This window comes from Lissotriton vulgaris, chromosome 10 (genome assembly GCF_964263255.1).
Source record: "Lissotriton vulgaris chromosome 10, aLisVul1.2, whole genome shotgun sequence".
NCBI lineage: Eukaryota > Metazoa > Chordata > Amphibia > Caudata > Salamandridae > Lissotriton > Lissotriton vulgaris.
Genome location: NC_141698.1, coordinates 859,387,292 through 859,408,103, shown reverse-complemented (window position 1 = coordinate 859,408,103; position 20,812 = coordinate 859,387,292). Strand labels below are relative to the sequence as shown.

The 20,812-nt window shown below is 44.6% G+C and overlaps 1 protein-coding gene across 5 annotated transcripts in view; it reads right to left on the bottom strand.

Moving 5' to 3' along the window:
- Positions 1-13,454: 13,454 nt before the first annotated feature.
- The window catches only part of OLAH (oleoyl-ACP hydrolase), a 174,412-nt gene continuing 167,054 nt past the window's right edge, over positions 13,455-20,812 (bottom strand). For all 5 annotated transcript variants that reach the window (XM_086941812.1, XM_086941810.1, XM_086941811.1 and 2 more), the window contains exon 7: positions 13,455-13,721. In XM_086941812.1, the coding sequence (XP_086797938.1) occupies positions 13,573-13,721 (149 nt within the window). In that variant the 3' untranslated portion in view covers positions 13,455-13,572. The remainder of the gene's footprint in view (positions 13,722-20,812) is intronic.

Sequence of the window (20,812 nt, the reverse complement as noted above, 5' to 3'; positions counted from 1 at the left end):
AGATTCTGCACATTCGGCATCTCCCTTGGTTGGGAAACAGAATCAAGGACATTGAGGGGGAAATTATTGTTGTTAATTTCAGAGATCATGGAGCTGTAAGACACATTTTAGGCTGGTTCCCAGGTAATGGTAGCAATTCTATCATTCTTAACGATTTGACGTATTTCTACCCAAGACCCCTAGTGGTTCCCACAATGCATCCTGGGGCTCTAGCCTGTCACCAATTTAATCGTCCCATACCCCTAAAAAAAAGTTATATGCCTCATGTATCCAACTGAACGGCCCCTGATAGAGTATTTGGGTGGGATACTGTTCCATCTAGGCAATATAGAACTAGGTGGACAGACCCATCGGGTCCGCTCATGCCATTGGAGGTGACAAACAGATACAACGCCCTTTCAGGCATTGATGACTGTGATTGACAGATTGGGTTCCCCGGTAGTCCTCTGCCGACTGCTGAAGAAACTGGGGCACTTGCAAATTATAGTACCATAGCCAAATTCCTGGCATCGGAACAGACATCTCAGCCTCCATCCACTATTCCTCTTGCTGACCGATTTACATTAAGCTGTGAGATAGAGGAAATGGTGGATGACAATACTAATGCAATCAGTGAACCCTCGGGTCCTTGGGATTGTGTATCGATTAAGCAAGGTTCAGCCGACTCACAAATTAAAATTCTTTCCTGGAATGTGGCGGGATTGAAGAGTAAACTGACCATTCCAGCTTGGGGTTCCTTCATGTCCTTACATGATATCTGCATGCTACAGGAAACCTGGGCGCTAAAAGAAAGTATAGTCCCTGGTTTTGCAACTTTTAACGTCTTAGCAACTATGGGCGGTCGTGGAAGGCCATCGGGTGGGTTGTCCATCTGGGTTGGCACCCATTTGGGGGTCCAGGCAACGCATATTAATACTAACTCTCTAGATGTACAGTGCGTACTTCTAACCCCGCAAAATAGGCAAAAGGTAGCTTTGATTAACGTATACTCAAGGCCAGTTAGGCAAGGCTTGGAGTCTGAGGCTATAGAAACTCTATTAAAATGTATTCAGACGATTGATTCTTCCACTGTGATTATCTTGTGTGGAGATTTCAATTGCCATTTTGAGCCTCTTGTGGACCCGAGCTTGGGTGATCCAGATGAAGTTGATTTGCTGTGGTCTATCCTGGATCCGCTGATTCACCAGGTCAAGGTTTGGACCCCACTTGTTCTACAGCTGCAGTCACTGGCGCTAGTCACTTCATTACGAGCTTGCAATGGGAGGGTGGAGCCTGATAGGCCTGGGAGAATTACCTTCAATCGACCAAACCAGACTTCTGTGATTGACTACATATTCATGGAAGCCATGTACTGGGATAGGTTGCTTGAGTTTAGGGTTGTTGACAGGTATGATAGCGACCATAATGCATTAGTTCTTTCCCTCAAACCGGGGAGTTTTGGGTTAAATAATCCACCACCTCCCCAAAAAAGTGCTCCACATTCACTTATAATCACCAACTGTAGGTGAAGGGTTAAATGGCCAGACTTCCAGGATTCCCTGAGCAAACTTGCTGACTTGTATGAGACCGCAATTCCATTTATTGCTGAAATGGGGGATCCTGATTGTATGGAAAGGGCCACTGATATACATAACCAATTGGTGGCCACTTTAAAGGATGCCCTTTGCCCTTTGGTAAGGACTAGCCAGCCCCGGGCCAATAAGCACTTGTGGTTTAACGCCACATGCCGTAAGTCCCAAAAAGCCTTGTTATCAGTATTAAAAACCAATGACGTTGGAGCTATTAAGCTTCAACGTACTCTGTACAAGAAGGCAATTTGTGACGCTAAGAGGGAAAGGGAGGTTCTCCTGTGGGAGGAGTTGGGAGCTGCACTTACTTCTAGGGACTCCAAATTATTTTGGTCTATTGTTGCAACCGGCCTTCACGGCCTCAACCCTGTGCCTGGCCCTAATATTGCTCTGAAAATTTGGAAAGTCACTTTGGTGGCCTATAAGGAATCCCTGAGACTGACACCTTAACTTGTGACATTTCTGAATCCCAACAAATCTTAAATGTTCCTGGGCTTGAAGAGTGTGGAAGGATGACTACAGTCCCCAGTCTCCACCCCCAGGTTGAATTTTTTTACACTGAGAGAGGTTGAGGCAGCAATAGGTAAACTGCTTCCCAACAAGGTGCCAGGGTTAGATAAATTGCCAGGGGATCTGTTCCGAACACAGCCCAAAATTTGGGCACCTTACCTGGTCGTTTTATTTAACGGGGTTCTTCAGGGTGCCGATTTGCCCCCTACTTGGCTGGGGGCTGAGATTGTGCCAATCCTTACAAAGGGTTGTCCGCTTACCCCCTCGAACAATAGACCAATTAGCTTAATTGATACATCACAAATGCTAATGGGGAGGATTATCCTTGAAAGGATTCTTGGGTGGATTGACGAGAATGAGATCCTAACTACATTTCAGGCAGGCTTTAGGTCCGGCACTTCCACCTTAGACCAGATATTTCGCTTGCAGGTCCTGTACTGGAAGGTAGCAAAGGTGGAGGGTGGCAGCCTCTACCTTGTGTTCGTGGACCTGCGGGCAGCTTTCGATTTAGTTCCTCGAGCGAAATTGTGGAAGGTTCTGGCAGACCTAGGACTTCCGTCTTATCTGCTGTCTATTCTGTCTAGGCTCCATACAAATAACTATGCCCAGGTTAGGTGTGGTAGGCATGGCGATCTTACGGACCAATTTCCTGTCCAAAAAGGGGTTCGCCAAGGGTGCGTATTGGCTCCCACGTTATTCAGCCTTTATATTAATGGGCTTGTGGACCATCTGAATGGTGTGGTAGACAATGATGCCCCCAAACTGGCCACGGGGAGGGTGTCTGCTCTGATGTTTGCAGACAACACTCTGTTGTTGTCTAAAACATCGTCGGGCATCCAAAAAACACTTGATGGCTTTGTAGAGTTCTGCGTGCTCCGGGGATTGGAAATCAATCTGGAAAAAACAAAGTTTATGATATTCAATCCCCCGAAGCAGACACGCCCAAATCCGGTCCTACATGGTATTCCCCTTGAGAGGGTTGAGACATTTGTTTACTTGGGTGTTACCCTTACAGAGAACTTTGAGTGGAACACACAGATTGCCAAGTCGGTACTGAAACTATCACAGCTAGCTGGGGGTATTAGTAAAGTAGTTAAGGGGTCAACATTTAAGCCGGTGTCCCCGGCTTTAGAAATATACTGTCGCCAGGCTAGAACTGCAGTAATCTATGGGGCGGAGCTTTGGGGGCACAAACATATATCGACCCTTTCAAGGGTGGAACAAACCTTTATGAGGAATCTAGTTGGATTACCGGCTAGTACACCCTTGACCCCGCTTAGAATGGACCTTGGGATGGAGCCAATAGAGGAAATTGCGAGTGCAAGACCAACTATGTACTGGAAGAGGCTGTGGTCAGTCCCAGAATTGGCCACCTACAGAGCAGAACTATCCGAGATCTGGATTTCTCTTAAATGCAAAAAGATACCGTGGTTGGAGCATATTAGGGCAGACAGTATCCGGTTGGGTCTCCCGGACCTGTGGGAAAAACCAGAGACTTTTTGCCCTGGGATACCAAACATTTCTGCGCTCTGCAACTGTGGGTGGGCTAACGTCTGAGTTCCTCTTACTTAAATCGGAACCCAAAATCGAGGAATTCATGGATGTAATTGAACCCCCTCTTGCTAGAAAGTTGTATCTTCAGTTAAGGCATGGCACTTTACCCATTAGGTCTTTTACAACCAAATGGTCCAAAACTAATACTGAAGGTTGCCCTGCCTGTGACTACAAAACTGAAAATGTACCACATGTTTTGTTCTTTTGTCCTGCTTATTCTGCAATTAGAAATTGTTGGCTGATTCCAATCTGTAAGAACCTCAAATTACTGCATTTTATCCAGGCATGTAGAATATTAACTTATGAGACCCATCCCCCCATTGTGTTTGCTGTATCTCGTTACCTATTCAGTATGTGGCGTAGGAGACAAACATTTTTAACCTAAATGTTAGCAATTATGAAATCTTATCGCTCTTTTTCATTGATAACTCACAGTTTAATTCTCTTCTTAAATGTATAATGATTATTTATTGTTTTAAGAATTTGTGCTGGTTTGTATTTTATGTGCACTTTTATGGTCATTGACCGAAATAAAGTTATCAATTGAATTGAATTGCGTAATGCCAACACACCATGCTAGTGGAAACTACTGTGCCCAAGCAGTCAGCGGTGTTCAGTCCTGAATATATGATGCATTTGGCCACATCCTAACCATCCTGGAAGGTTTGCCCAAATTGGTCTGAAATTCCTCTGGTACTGCTGGCAAGATCTTGCAGACCATATACCATAAAGCATGGAAATATCCCCACAGCAAACAGCTGGCACTGAGGGCTAAGCTGGCTGAGTAATGCAATATTTTCCTGAAAGTTTCTATTCGTTTTGACTCCTTCTTGGGAGACTCAGATGTGAACTAGGGTTCACCCTGCTTGTGGAAGCCTGAACCATCAAATATTCTGGTGTAGGGTGCTTATCAAGATGTTATGGTCATTGGGTACCGGTCTGTGGTGCCTGGCAACCTGGCTGTTCACCTGTGGGCAGGAACAAGGCTTTGAACATGTGCCCTCTATGGTGTCAGTCAGGACTTCATTGGATGGAAGAAAACGTTCAGAGGTAGCCTGGCCAGGTTGCATAACATCTGCTAAGACATTAGTTTTGAATTCCACAGTTGGCAACTGTAAATCTAATACCTCCACAGCCCTTCTTATCAACATGGCAAAGGAGGCACTCTCTTTTGTTAATGGCCTAGAGGGAACACAACTCAGTGTATCCAACCCACTGGCCTCCTGCAAGTCCATATAGAAACTTGCGTGTTTGTAAGTGTCATTGTTCGGGGGGGAATAATCCCTATCTTCTCCAATGTCATCTCAAAAGGCTGGTGGACTCTGATCAGAGAATAGGACTAAGGGGAAAAGGTCTTTTTCTGGTTCTGGCTGTGTCTGGCTACCACCGAAGTTACCAACATGAATATTTTGATGCTAGATTGGTTCAGGCGCAGAAACTATATCGAGGGCAGACCCGCCAAATGTAACCTGACTAGAGACTTCCACTAATACTTGGGTCCTAAACTGGCACCATTTAGAGCGGGAAGAGTGTCTAAGCTCTGCAACATGGCCTATTTAAAGGATCAGTTGGGGGGCGGTGAATATGGCGAGAGGCACCCTCACTTCTGTGCAACTTCACAGGCTTGGTGTGGTGGGGCTGGGAGGAATCCCGCTTGGTCTTCTTGTGCTTGTGCTCTGACTTACCAAAAGACTTGGAATGCGACAAGAACATGTCTTAGGAACACCCTCACATTTGAATCCAGTGGGATTTCCTTGCTTCTTTTGGTGTTCAGGGATATAAATCTTCGCTACATGTTTGTGGCTTACCTTCGGAATCATATGGTCACACTCTTCACAGGACTTGGAGTTAGGCCCTAAATCAAAATACCAGAGACAGGGCTCATGGGGGTCTGCCACAGACATTTGTAGTTTTAGGAGGGGATGTAATTTGCTTGCAAACGGGAAAAAAGTATAATTTTCAGAAAAAAATGACTAGGAAAAAGTTTGAAGTGAGCTCTTAATCTGCATACAAGGGCAAACAAAGAAAAGAACTAACATTGATGTGCAAGGGAGGTGTTTATATGTGGCTTCACCATCATTTCAGAGTGGATTGAAATCAATGTGGAGCCACCTGGCACCACCTACCACGTGGAATCAATGCTGTTTAAATCTTCCAGATCCAATCTGCCACCTGGGGATATTCTACACTTTGTACTGGGTGGCTTTCATTGGTTAGTGGCAGATGGTCATCAGCTAATGGCATGGCGGACTTTGGGAGTCTAGCAGATGTCACTGAGGAGGCTTCAAGCCTCTTGGGACAATAAATGCTATCGGATGGTATGGTGGTCTTGTTTATGTTCTGATAGGGTTATGGATAAGGGTTCTGGCATCTGCAGTTCATGTGATGAATTATTTAACAGAGGTTTTTTGTGGTGGTACTATGGGACAGTGAATTTATATAGATCGTTAATTTTAGCAGAACATAGCTTTGTGGATGGTGTTCCAGAAGTGGAGAATGATTTATTGAAGAAGTTGGTTAGAACTGTGAGTTCACCGGTCCACTGGCAGCTGTTCATCATGGAATGTGAACAAAGTGTTGTTACTAAACAGTTGGGGATAGAAGAGGTTTTTTTGGGGTGCACACTTTGTCAATAAAGGTGGCTCTGCAATGTGTTGCTGTTATATAGTGGGAGATACATCACCGTCCTTCTATCTCAGGTGAGTTTTCAGTAAATAATATCTTAGCTTAGATTACAAAAAAACCCTAGAAATTGACTGAATATGTCAGTGACAAGATTAACGTTTATAAACACTTAACACACATTAGTTGGACACAGGCTGTACACAATTAGGTGGAAAAGTAATATGGTAGTTCCTCGCCACTATTTAAACCATAAAACAAACTAACACACTCATTGCATGATGTCATGAATGATGTCCTTGGAGATGTCATGAGTGATGTCACAGAATATGTCATGAATGATGTAATATGTGAGGTCATAAGCAGCGTATGGTGGAGGTGCAAGGTATAGTTAGCTCTGCTAACTATGTGGTGAATGTCTGTGTTTGTTTTAGTTCAAAATGTTAATGTTGTCACTGACCTTTTTACCTAACTATAACGTCATTTGAACTTGCGCTTTTTTTCAGCAAATATATGTATGTATTCACTGAAAATAACAAAGGTTACAGGGACGTGATAGTTAGGAAATGGAATTTAAAAACCTTAGAAAAACACTAAAAAAACAAAGGTTACAGTGATGGTATAGTTAGGCTCAGATTTTACACACACAAAACCATACAAATTCAACAGTTAGAGTTAGAGTTCTCTCAAGCAACTATAACTCACACTCTAAGGTACACATGTTATAGATACTTCAGAGAACTGTAAACTCCGTTTTTTTCAGTGAATTTCTTTGTTTTAATTATGCTATTTCCTATCTATAACATTCCTGTAACCTTTTTTTTCAGTAAATTACTAGTTTAAAAAAAATGTAAAGTAATATTTAATTACCATAAGCTAATCCAACTGCCACAGCACACAGCCTTCAGCTGTGCAATGGATAGTTGGCCACAGTGCCTGGCTTGCGGACAGGCCCGGCTACCAACCCCACGTACGCAGCCAAACCCACACCGAGCTCAGCCATTGGCCATGCGTAATGGGGGTTGGGCCGTGTGGCCAACCGCCCTAAGGCAACCAACCCGGGAGGGCGTCTCGCCGCCACCCCACTTTTACCACCAATGACGGTCCCATGGACCCCATCCCCCAGGACCTACCAATTATTTTTAGGTAAGGGGGGCTTAGTGCCCCCCTTTCCCGGGCCATGTTTGTTCCAGAGTACCCTATTCCCTAGGGCCCACTGCTTAATTTATGGGGCGGAGCACACAGCCCCTCTCCCCAGGTTGATTTTGTACCCGGGGAACCCATCCTCCTAGGGCCTGGCCATATAGTAAATGGAAAGGAGGACACACAGCCCCCCTTAAGCCCTGGGGACCCCATACCCCGAGGCATGACTAAGCAAGTAGGATCAATCTGCGTGGCCTCCCTCCCTGGACTGATTTCGGCCCCGGGGACCCCATCTTCCCAGGGTCCAGCCAATAAAGGGTGGGTGCCCTACAGACAAACCAGGGCACTTGCTGCATCTTTGTTAGAGTCCGCAATGCCCACGCGACCCCAGCTGGCTCCTCCCCTCCAGCGGTAGCGGGCATTGCTACCGCCCGCAGGGGGTGGCTAAAAATGCTTCTCCCTGCGGGCAGGAGCAATTTTTTCATCACAGATCCAGTCTGCTCTTAGCGAACGGGAGCATTTTTCATGCTCCTGCCCGCTAGGAACAGACTTAGTGTTTGCTCTCGCTTGGCGTGAGCTTTGACATTGCTCCCACCAAGTGAGAGCAGACACAGGTTTCCCTGCCCGCACCAGTGTGGAGCAGGGAAACCAGCATGTCCGGTGGAGCCAACCCTGGGGGATGAGGTCCCCAAGGCATTAATGGTTCCAGGAAGGGGGCCGCGCAGCTCCCCTCACTTATCAAAATCGACCTGGGGTAAACAAGCTTGGTTTAAAAAAGAAAATTCCTGTGGATTCCTCACGGTTTAGTGGGAAAATGTAAAAAATAATGTTTGGCTCCCAGGAGGCTCCAGCACCACCCCAAAGGGGTCAGGGTATTCCTACCTTGGTCCATTGTCTTTTTTATATTTTTTCTTGGGACTCTGCCACATTACAAGCTGGCTGCCAACACTTCCTAGTTGAAGATCTAGATCACATTTTGATATCTGTCAGATCCGCAGAGGATTGCATCCCTAGATGGACATACATTTTTTTTCTTTATTAACTCCAAAACTACTGAACAGATTTACACTAATTTACAAAAAGGCCTTTTTCTGGACTAAGATCTAGCTTTCTGCCAAAATTGGTGTAATTCTGTCCAGCGGTTCGGGCTGTAGTTGTGTCTAAAATCCCTGTGGGAAATTGCATGGAGAAAACGTGTTTTGGGAACCCCCCTTTTTCTCGGTCCCCACTTGACAAATCACTCCGAAATATCCGAGACAGCAGCTGAAGTCATTGGCGTAATAGTTTTCAAAATTCATGAAGATTCAGCAAACAATGTCAAAGTTATGGGCAAATCAAAAAATGCTTTTCCTATCGAAACTATGTCCAAAATATAACTACCTACTGGCGATCGCCAATATGATATATATTTATAAAAACATATAAATAAATAAACAAAAAAAAATATATAAATATATATGAGTAATGTAACATGTGAGGTCACAGAAGTGGTAGTTGACCCACAAGGATGTCCTTGGGGGACAACAACTCCTCCTAATATCTCCAGTAAGTCCCACACAGCACGATTGCTTAGAGGTCTTTAGAGGCCACGCCTCCTTTCTCCACCACTCTACAAATGTGCCTTCTTAGGTACTGATGGTTGGTAGATGAAGTTCTCTTGGCTCCAGAGGGTCCTTGGGGGCCACAAACCCTCCTGTTACTTCCAGTGAGGCCCACACAGCGAGATTGCTGAGAGGTCTTCGGAAGCCATGCCCCCTTTCTCCACCACACTGCAAACGTGCCTCCTGGTGCACTGCTGGCTGGGAGATGAAGTCCCTTTGGCGCCAGAGTCTCACTGGGGCCAACAAGGTCCTATATTGCCATCTCAACATTATGGTACCATTAGCACACCAATTGGTCTCTAGCCTTAGCGTTTATGATGTCGCCTGAATCCCTCAATGGTAAAGTTGAACCATATCACACAATTAGCTATTATATATATATATCGGCTATACTTATCCAGATTTTCCATAGCTGAGTGAAGACACTGAGATAAATGTTATCGCTCCCTTTTATTTCACACACTATAACTGTTGTTTTTTTTCTGTTTTGTATCCAGGTTAATTTTGATAAAAGGAGGAGAATGAAGGGCGTGTAATCTTTTTGCAAGACAATATGAGAGTAGATGTAGATGTCTTCATGTTCTGCAATCTTATGCTTATTCGAAAATGTTATGTTAGATTAGAATACTGAAGTTATTTCTTTGTTTATGCAGTGTATGAAGGCAATAAAGACGGTGTGCATAATATTTGCCTTTAATAAAATCATGATTTTCTTCTCACCGGGTATGGAAAACTTCGATTTACCTGTGTCAGTGAGCAGATTAAATGACATTGTATGTGTTGAGAATCATGGCCAGAGTATGGCAGAAAGAATAATGTCATTGCAAGAGGCCTCTCTAGGGGCAGGAAGAAAATTAAAACGTGTACTCCTAGAAAGCAATAAACGGTCACTCGTGAATAATCTTAACATACATTTCAATGAGCATGTTCTGACCTTTGTAGTAAAGATTCTAAGCGAACGACAGAAGAATAGGCACAGAGTGGGCACCTCTTTTGTACTTTTCAGCCTAGAAAGGAATCCTTGGGCTGGACTTACATCCTCTATCCGTGTCAGACTCCTACAACCACAGACGCGATGCCTGGTGGGTTTTGGATCCAGGAAGGCACCAGGGCTTCTCACCTAGTCTGATTTGTCATGGGGCAGCAACTAAGATTTGTTATTGTGTAAGGTGCTTTCCCAGACCCTCACTCATGACTAGCAAGATAGAGCGGTATTCAGTTATTCTGAGTGCCAATACAAGTAGTTGGTTTGTTACAAACAGCATGGCATGAATGTATAGGGTATGTGGAAGTCAACTTATTTGGGCAGGCAGCCAATTAGATGACTTAACACGCCCGACTTTCCTACACAACACCACAAGGAGTCATAGGCATGGCAGACACAGTTACAAGGTGACATATAGGCAGATGCACAATTAACAGTATTTTATTTCTGGATAGGTGCTTAGGAATCCCGATGCATTCTGGCAATTATGTATCTCATGCCCACTACCTACTGCTTACAGTAAATCTCACATAAGGAAGCTTTGGCTTAATTGCCTAAATATATTGATTTTTGAAGGCTGAGAAGTAAGATTGGCAATGTAAGCTAGTTGATAGTTTCACGGAATGTTCCTATACCATGTACAACAAATGTAGGGTCTTTCTTGAGTTTTCTGCAATACACAATGTGTAAAGCCAAACGGTCCTTTATGGCTGTAGTTTTTTGCAATATTATCAGGACATGTCTAATCCTGGGGAATACAGGAAAGCCTTTCCACAATCGAACAGTTTGTCTTCAACATGGTGTTCCAGTTTGTTACATCTACATCCCATTACAGAAAACAATAACAAAAATACAAAGAGAATCACCCCCAATGAGGTTGACAATCAATTAACGCTTTTTGAATGACATCATAGAACACTGGTATGAGCATCAACGCATATATTCTTTTTAATATCTTGATGTCTTGGAGATTCAGTGCGAGTAATATCATAAATACAGTTGTGAAATTCTTGTGGAGGTGACCCATCTCCCAGATGAAGCTGGGTGCGCAAAGCAAACACAAGGAGATGATGGACGGAGCGCTGAACCTTTTCAGACACTCACCCCCAGTCATAGATCTGGGTTGAATCCATCATCATTCTTTCGCTCACTTCGCCACCTCAGTTCAGACCCAGCTATATGCAAATCAGTGTTGACCCTGTGCCTCGTGGGAACAGTCCAGCCCGAAGCTGGGTGCGCTGCATGTGCACATGATGAAAAGCTTTATGTTAAGAAGGAAATCTATGCTTAATTTGTTTTTAAAAAACATTCATTTTTTAGAAGCCCATTGCTAGTGTTGCCAAATGTTGGGATTGCTGAATACCAATGCTGCTTAGTCTTCATTTTATCTCATGGCTCTTTCTTCCTCCACCTAACACATTATGGGGCAGATTTACTGTGTTGCGTGACAGGGAGAGAGCAGGAATGTCCCATATCTACTAAGAGATGGTGCATTCCAGCTCTCTCCCTGAGCTGGTGACCTGAGTGCAGTGTATAGGTAACGCAGGCATCTGTCGTGTTCCCGACCCCAGGAAACACGCAGGACACAGCTGGGCAGTTCAAGTAAGCTTTATTCTTGTTGTGCAGTGTAATGCTTCCCCGACCTCTCACCTCGAGGTCCGATCCCAGAATGTCCCCGGGTCCCCTCCCCTGACCGGATGTGGTGTCCGGTGTCCCTCTGCCCCTGACCCTTTGCCCCAGGGTCCTAGTGCCATAGTCCAAGGCACGACAGCATCCTTGTGCCCTAGTGCAAGGATGCCTGCATTACAGGCATAATTGTGTTTCTGGAGGAAGCAACACCTTCCTGCACAAAATAGATCCACTGAGGCCATTACCTCTTTCCATGTGTACTACAGAATGCAGCACATATAGCAAGAGGAAAAACCAGGAGAAATGGAGGTATTTATCCTCGTTACATGTCACCTGGGAAGGTACAGCATTTTGACGCATTCCCAGGTTTTCCAGTGATAGTAAATCTGGGAGTGTGCCAAAAACCATGGGTGGATGCCTGGGAACACCCATGTTCCACCCATGAACGCCTTTCCACGGCAGAGTAACCCAAGGCAACCGTGCAATACTCTGCCCTTACTCCAAATTTACTAAGCCACACAGAGCCACACAAGGTGGCGTTGCGTAGCTTGGTAAATCTCTCTGAAGCCCTTATGTTGCCTTGCGTGAGGTAATAGCCACGCAAGGGTTTCGTAAATCTGGGCCCCTGTCTCTTTATCTCACTCTTGCAGGTCTTCTTCATATCTGCTTTCTCCCTTTGTCACTGATTTCCTAACTTTCTCTTCCAGCTCCTTTCTCCCTTTTCTGCCTCTCTCTACCTAGCTGTAGCTTAAAGTCTGATGATGGTGTCCTGGTGCTGGTACCAACAACCAGGAAAACACCTGTGACCCATCAGTAAAGAAATGCCCCCTCTTGCCCTTGCACATCACGATCTTGTGCATTATCAGAAATACAATGCTGGGTCCAAGGGCAACGCCAACAAAAGACATTTGAAGACTCCCACTACCTTGTGGACATGCACATGTACATTTCTGGCTCGACAGATGGTGGCCATGCTGTTGGGACTAGCAATGGACTTTGCACTGAAGGCAGGAAAAAAATAATCTCAAGAGCCATTTTCTGAATAAATATAGCTGTGTTAATTGTATCTTTGGCAGTTATAGCTGGTTGCAAAAGGGAGCAGAGGCAGCTAGTGAGTGGCCTTCAGAGAGTTGAATCTTTACCCATGAGACTTCCAAGTAGATCTTTAAGGTAATCTCTGCAAACTTGGGGAGGATATACCAGTTATTTGTGATTTTCCTAGGAGAACGTTTGCAATGAAATGCATAACTATTCAAGGTGGAAGGGGAGGCATGGTACATATTTCGATTTAGCGACTGTGATGATTTTTGGGAAATAACAAAACCTTTGAAATTCTTATCGTTTTCAGAACTCAGACATTGTTGAATAGCCAGCTGCAAAGTATAAGAGCATTTTGGCTGGAGAGTTATGATTTGAATTAAAAGTAGAATCCCAAATTCCCAGTGAGAAAGAAAAGAGACTATGACTAAAAAAGTCTGTACTTAGTAAGGAGTTATATTTGGGCAACATATGTTTACAACACTAACATTTCCTTTTCAGGGAAAGATTATTCTGGTATAAAAACTTTGAACTTATGTATTGTGTATGTTGATATGTTGATTTTACTCGAGAAGTAATCGGGTGATTTAGTCTTGTTCCAGATCTCCATCCTGCTGGTATCCTCCCTCATACCCTTCCTCTTGTCTAGCTATGATGATAATCTGTATTTCAACTACCAGAAACCGTGGTGCTGGAAGGTGGGCTTCTGGTTGGTAGTGTTCCTGAAGATTCCAGTCCATAACACCACCGGTACAAATTAACCAATGAAGGAAATACTTGTAGGTATACAGGTTCACCACTTGATAATCTAGTATATGTTTTATTCATCATTTCTGTTCTCACAAAAGGTCAATCAAATCATCACGGTTGATTATGAGTCTCTATATGTTGGCTCTTTGACATTTTTTTTACATAAAAAGGTTTATGTACGAAGATAGTCCATTTCAGCAGTTTCTAAATATTTTGTAATATGCTTCACTATAAAGCTTTCATTGACTGGGTCTTTAAGGTAAAAATGTCCTCCAGGAAGCATGTGAATGTTGACTTCTCCACTTGTTAAATCCTTCCATGCTGGAAAAGAAATGTATTAAGTTATCTTTTGGGTAATAGAAATACAACAATCTACAATGTGGAAGAAACCCACAGAAATTAGGTAATAGGTCTGTGTTTAACAGATAATCTGGCAACTACTTCATGTTAATTTCCCTGCTTATCCTACAATGCTGAAAAGACAGAAAATCAAGCACTGAAAATTAACCACATGAAATCAAGCACTGAAAATTAACCACATGTGGCATATTAAATTGTTGGTTAATAATGGATAACTAATTTCATTTACATTATTTTAAAAAAAGCACAAACTTTGCTTACTGGTAAAATTAGACCTGTTCACAATTAAATGTGATTGCAATGGCATCAATAAAGCAAGCAAAGTACCAACAGAAAAATAAAATGCAATACAAAACGTGGAAAAACCGCCCCACTTCCCAACAAAAAAATCAGACTATTTAAAGAATAACAACCCAGAAAATTATAGCAGAACCAAATATACATCCAAGTCAGAGCAACATGGTCTGGGCCTAAAGTCTTTTGGAAACACGATTTAGCTAACAATCATGCAGTCTACCAAAGAAAAGAAGAAGGCATAACACAGAATGCTCCTTATTCATGCTATCCTAAATTAAAATATATGCTGCACTCATAGTATGAGAGCAGTCTGTGTATGAATATATAACATTTGATCATGGTATGAGATGGCAATGGCAGATTTGCTAACTAAATATAGTCAAATGTGTTGGAATAGGAAACAAGCATTTGCAATGCAATAGGTTTCGCATTAGGAAAGTTTGAGCTATTGGTATTGTAAATGACACATTTTTTATTATGTTTTGTTTTTGAAAATAGCGAAATTATATCTTTGTCATTTACAAAGCCAATAGTTTTAACTTTCGCAAATGTGACACCTATAGGATGAGTAGGTGGATGGATGAGTAGGTGGATGGATGAGTAGGTGGACGGATGAGTAGGTGGACGGATGAGCAGATGGATGCGTGGGTGGAAGGATGAGCGGATTGATGAGTGGGCGGATGGATGTGTGAGTGGATGGATGAGTAGGTGGAAGGATGAGTGGATGGATGAGGTGGTGGAAGGATTAGCGGATGGATGAGTAGGTGGAAGGATGAGCGGATGCATGAGTGGGCGGATGGATGAGTGGGCGGATGGATGAGTGGGCGGATGGATGAGTGGGCGGATGGATGAGTGGGCGGAAAGGATGAGTGGGCGGAAAGGATGAGTGGGCGATGAGTGGGCGGATGGATGAGTGGGCGGAAAGGATGAGTGGGCGGAAAGGATGAGTGGGCGGATAGATGAGTGGGCGGATGGATGAGTGGGCGGATGGATGAGTGGGCGGATGGATGAGTGGGCGGATGGATGAGTGGGCGGATGGATGAGTGGGCAGATGGATGAGTGGGCGGATGGATGAGTGGGCGGATGGATGAGTGGGCGGATGGATGAGTGGGCGGATGGATGAGTGGGCGGATGGATGAGTGGGCGGATGGATGAGTAGGCGGATGGATGAGTAGGCGGATGGATGAGTAGGTGGAAGGATGAGTAGGTGGAAGGATGAGTGGATGGAGGAGTAGGTGGAAGGATGAGCGGGTGGGTGGGTGGAAGGATGAGCAGATGGATGAGTGAGAGGATGGATGAGTGGGTGGAAGGATGAGCAGATTGATGAGTGGGCGGATGGATGTGTGAGCGAATGGATGAATAGGTGGAAGGATGAGTGGATGGATGAATAGGTGGAAGGATGTATGATGAGGTCGGCGGGCGCCTGCTTTGATAGATGAGTGGGTACCGGAATGGACAAGTGGGCAGCTGGGTGGGTGAGTGAAGAGATTGGCAAGCGCATGCGTAGATAGATGAGAGGGTGGATCAGTGGCTGGGTGTTCAGATGGGTTAGATGAGTGGTTGAATTTGCTATTGTAAATGACAATGCCATTTATGTTAAAAAAACATAAATAAAAATAATGTCAAGAGCAATGCCAATAGCTCTAACTTTAACAAAGGCAAAACCATTGCATTGTAAATGCTTGTTTTTACTCTGCACTATCCGCAAGGTCTCCCACTTCTTCACTTTCTCTGCCCTCAAACTAATCATACTAGCTATGGTGGTCTCCCATTTGGACTATGGCAATGCCCTACCACGGTATGCCCGCCTACAACATACGACGACTGCAACTGGTTCAGAACCAAGCCGCCCGCCTAGTTCACAATCTGGCCAAATCCCATCACGTCACCCCCCTCCTAAAATCCTTGCACTGGCTCCCCATCCGCGAACGCTCCCAGTTCAAGGTGGGCTGCATCACTTTCCAGGCTCGGCTAGGTTCTGCCCCAGCATTCATCTCCTCGGAGATTAAAGCCTATGCCCCCACTAGGGAAATGCGCTCATCCTCTCAACACCTGTTGATAGTGCCCCGCTTTCGCCGTAAAAAATGGGGAGGCTCAAAATTCTCCACACTCGCCCCCACTTTTTGTAATTCCCTTCCAGCTTACCTCAGATCCTCTACCCAATATTCTCTTTTCAGAAAGGCACTAAAAACCTTCCTGTTTTCACAAGCCTTCCCTCAATCATCTCTCCCTTGTCCACCTTCCTCCCCACCCCTCGATGCTTCAGTAAACTGTAGCGCCAAGAAACCGCCAGGTGTACGCGCGCTTTAGAAATATTTTTAAACTCAAACTCAAACTCATGTGTTGTATGTACGTGACTTGCATGTATTGATATTACAAATAACAATGGCTTTTAATTTTTTTAAATAATTAATACTTAAATAAAAGTCATAGTAATTTATAATGGCAATAGCTTAAACTTTAGTAAATAACTTTTGTGAAGATTATGTTCAGTGTATTTTATTGTGGCGAAAATCCAAGAACAGAAGTGAAATATTACCATCTTTTTGTTATATTTGTAATAACGCTTGAAACAGTGAGACAACATATTTGAACCAGTTGTTGTTGAATGGTTGCACAGATTGATGCTGTGGCGACGCTGAGTGATGTTGTGATGGCGAACAAGTGATGCAGTGGCGTTCAGTGATGCTGTAGTAGCGCATAGTGATGTTGTGGTGCCCCTGAGTGATGCTGTGGTGGTGCTGAGTGATGCTGTATGCTATGCTATGTTTTGTTTTGATATCCTATGTTTTGTTTTGTTATGCTATGCTTTGTTTTGCTATCCTATGCTTTGATTTGTTATGCTATGCTGTGTTTTGTTATGCTATGCTATGTTTTGCTATGCTATGCTATGTTTTGCTATGTTTTGCTATGCTATGCTATGCTATGTTTTGTTATGATATGCTATGTTTTGCTATGATATGCTATGTTTTGTTGTGTTTTGCTATGCTATGTTTTGTTATGCTATGTTTTGTTTTGTTTGGTATGCTTTGCTATGTTTTGCTATGCTATTATATGTTTTGTTTTGCTATGCTATGTTTTGTTGTGTTTTGCTATGCATTGTTATGCTTTGTGCTTTGTTTTGTTATGCGCTGTTTTGTTATGTTATGCTATGTTTTGTTATGCTATGCTTTGTTGTGTTTTGCTATGTTTTGTTGTGTTTTGCTATGTTTTGTTATGCTATGCTTTGTTGTGTTTTGCTATGTTTTGTTATGCTATGTTTTGTTATGCTTTGTTTTGTTTTGTTATGTTATGCTGTTTTGTTATCTTATGCTGTTTTGTTCTGCTATGTTTTGTTGTGTTTTTTATGCTTGCTATGTTTTGTTATACTTTGCTATGTTTTGTTTTGCTATTCTTTGTTATGTTATGCTATGTTTTGTTATGCTATGTTTTGTTATGCTATGCTATGTTTTGTTATGCTATGCTATGCTTTGTTTTGTTTTGGTATGCTATGTTTTGTTTTGCTATCCTATGTTTTGTTTTGTTATGCTATGTTTTGCTATCCTATGCTTGTTTTTGTTATGCTATGCTATGCTGTGTTTTGTTATGCTATGCTGTGTTTTGTTATGCTATGCTATGTTTTGTTATGCTATGCTGGTGAGGGTGGGTGTGTGAGGGAGGGTGAGGGGATGTGAGGTTGAGGGTGGGTGAGGGGGTGTGAGGGGGCTGAGGGGGTGTGAGGGTGAAGGGGTGTGAGGGTGAGGGGTGTGAGGGTGAGAGGGTGAGGGGGTGTGAGGGTGTGTGATGGTGTGTGAGGGAGGGTGAGGGGATGTGAGGGTGAGGGTGTGTGAGGGTGAGGGTGGGTGAGGGGGTGTGAGGGTGAGGGGGTGTGAGGGTGAGGGGGTGTGAGGGTGAGGGGGGTGTGAGGGTGAGGGGGGTGTGAGGGTGAGGGTGTGTGTGTGAGGGTAAGGGGGTGTGAGAGTGAGCAGGTGTGAGGGTGAGGGTGTGTGGGGGTGTGAGGGGGTGTGGGGGTGTGAGAGGGTGAGGGGGTGTGAGGGTGTGTGGGGGTGTGAGAGGGTGAGGGGGTGTGAGGGTGAGGGGGTGTGGAGGTAGGGGGTGTGAGGGGGTGAGGGGGTGTGGAGGTAGGGGGTGTGAGGGGGTGAGGGGGTGTGAGGGTGTGTGGGGGTGAGGGGGTGAGGTGGTGTGGGGGTGTGAGGGGGTGTGAGGGGGTGTGTGTGAGGGGGTGTGAGGGTGAGGGGCAGTGAGAGTGAGGGGGTGTGAGGGAGAGGGGGTGTGAGGGAGAGGGGGTGTGTGAGGGTGAGGGGGTGTGAGGGTGAGTGTGTGTGTGAGGGGGTGTGAGGGTGAGGGTGTGTGGGGTGAAGGTTGTTTTGAGGGGTTGTGGGGGCGAGGGGGTGTGAGGGGGTGAGGGGGTGTAAGGGTGAGTGGATGTTAGGGTGAGGGTGAGGCACGTACTTGTGCTGGTTTTCTTCTGGGATTAAGCCTCTCTTCACTCAGATGCTGCCTGTGAGCCTGCTTTCAGCCTTGCCTAACGGAAGGGGCCTTGCTGTGTCTGAAGGTGACAATGGTAGTTCTTGACCCCTCAGGAACCCTGTGGGTTCCGACGTCAACATAATTCAGCACTCGGACCTTTCACCTCACAGACCCCACGCCAGACGCATGCTTTTTTAAATGACTCCAGCTAGATGCCCGCCTAGTTCAGTGCCTTAATGCAGGACAAGTTCGTCTTATGTTCGAAATAGACCCTCTCTTGTGCAGAATTACCGCTCACGCTTCTTTAACAAGCGGGGGTTGGTGTGATTCCTTCCCGTAATCATGGGGCTGCCATTGAAAATTGGGTTACTCCCATACAGACAGACCTCGGCAAAGATAAAAATAGGTTTGTCTGGACCCCAAAAGGCACTTATGTATGATTAAACCAGACTGTTAGAGGTGAAAAATGCGCCTCACACTGCTGTCAAAGTGACAGCAGTACCCAGAGTGTACAAGCAAACAATAGAAGGACTAACCTGGTGAAGGGCTGCCTCAGAAAACTGGGTGTGAGTGGCCGTTTTAGAATGATAAATATTAAGCAACACTGATTGACTAGATAATCCTACAAAGTAGAAGGAGGTTAATAGATACATGAATGGCAATTATTGTTTTTTCCCACTTCCGAAAATAGTCAAAATTACTGCAGTTCATTATTTCTTCAAAGCAATGTTTGTGAGCATCTTAATGTGAACAAGATCATTTTTTGCCTTGTGCACATATGTTTTCCTAGTTACCCTTTTTGTTGAAAGTGCAACGTTTCTGACAAACAACATAGCTGTTTCAAGTGAGCTGCGCTGGTGATGTCACACCACTGGCTGGCCCTGTGATCTTGCCAAAAGGGCGTCCTTCTATTATGTCTACTTCAGAAACCTTTTTGGAATATGATAAATCGCCCGACTCTGAGTCACGTTTTTTCTGCAAAGGGGCCTCGCTGCCCTTTTATAGCCCTGCCTATGTATGAATATGTAGAAGCACCATAGAGAGCATGATCGGAACTGCCGGCAGCAATATATGTAAGCACCTTAATGTACATGACATTTGTTTGCTTTGCCCACATTATGATTTTCTATTTACCCTTTTTGTTCAAAATGCAAAGTTTCTACTAGCATGCTTCTGATATGCTGCTCAGCTGTTTAAAGTGAGTTGTGCTGGTGACGTCACACCACTAGCTAGCCCTGCAATCTTGTCAAAAGGGCGTTGTTTTTTTATGTCTACTTCAGCAGCACTACTCTGATTCACGTTTTTTTTTCTGAAAAGGCACCTACTTGCCCTTTTATAACCGCGCATATGGCGAAGAGCAAGCAAACATTATAAATAAAACAAGTATTAGTGGAGAGGCTTTGGCGCTGCTGACGCGAGAGTGGGAGATCCCGACTCGAGTCTCTGCTCCGCAACATCTTGTGATTCTGGGAAATTTTCGTAATTTCTCCAGGTGATAAGTTGTCAATATACATGTGCTGCAAGACAACAAAAGCACCGAATGAGCTGCTTTTATGGACGCTCTATTAAACAAGTGGAGGTAGCGGGAAATCAATGAAGTATTTACAGAATGGCTGCAAAAGAAGCAACAATGAGCGAGGGGAGGACACTCAGGGAGAGAGAGGGGTGGCAGAGATGGGGACAGAGAGTGGGAGGAAACAGAGAGAGACAGGCAGAGATAGAAAATGGGAGGGATTGAGAGATGGAGAGAAAAGGAGAGCACAGGCAGAGAGAGACAGAGGAGGTAGGCCAAGGGAGTCTGCGAAAGAGAGAGGCAAAACGAAAAGGAATTAACAAGGGGGAGCGGCATGCATAATCCTGATCTAGGAAGAAGCCCAGGGGAGCTTTGAAGCTCTCGGAGAATGCGAGTCACGGCCTGGCGGCCGTGAAGTGTGAAGCAGTGGGCGGGGAAGCACAGGAGCAAATGGTAAGGGGAGGAGAAATGCTGCTGTCAGGAGAAAGGCTCGGGCAAGCTCGTGCACGAGAGCACATGCACTCGTGAAAATCCTCCTTGGTAGAGCTTAGTTTAACTCTAGGTTTCACTGCTATAGACTTGTCCTATTCCATTCCTGCGGAATGGGAATAGGTCGAGACCTAAAAGGTTTTTGGAGTTGTGCACAACACTGTGGAGGTAAGACGTCGGAGATTGCAAAGCGCTTTTTCATGTATGATACTGCACTGCACATGAGGTTTCACTGGAGGGGTGGATGCAAGCAAGGTGCTATGTTCAATCCCGCAGACTCGAA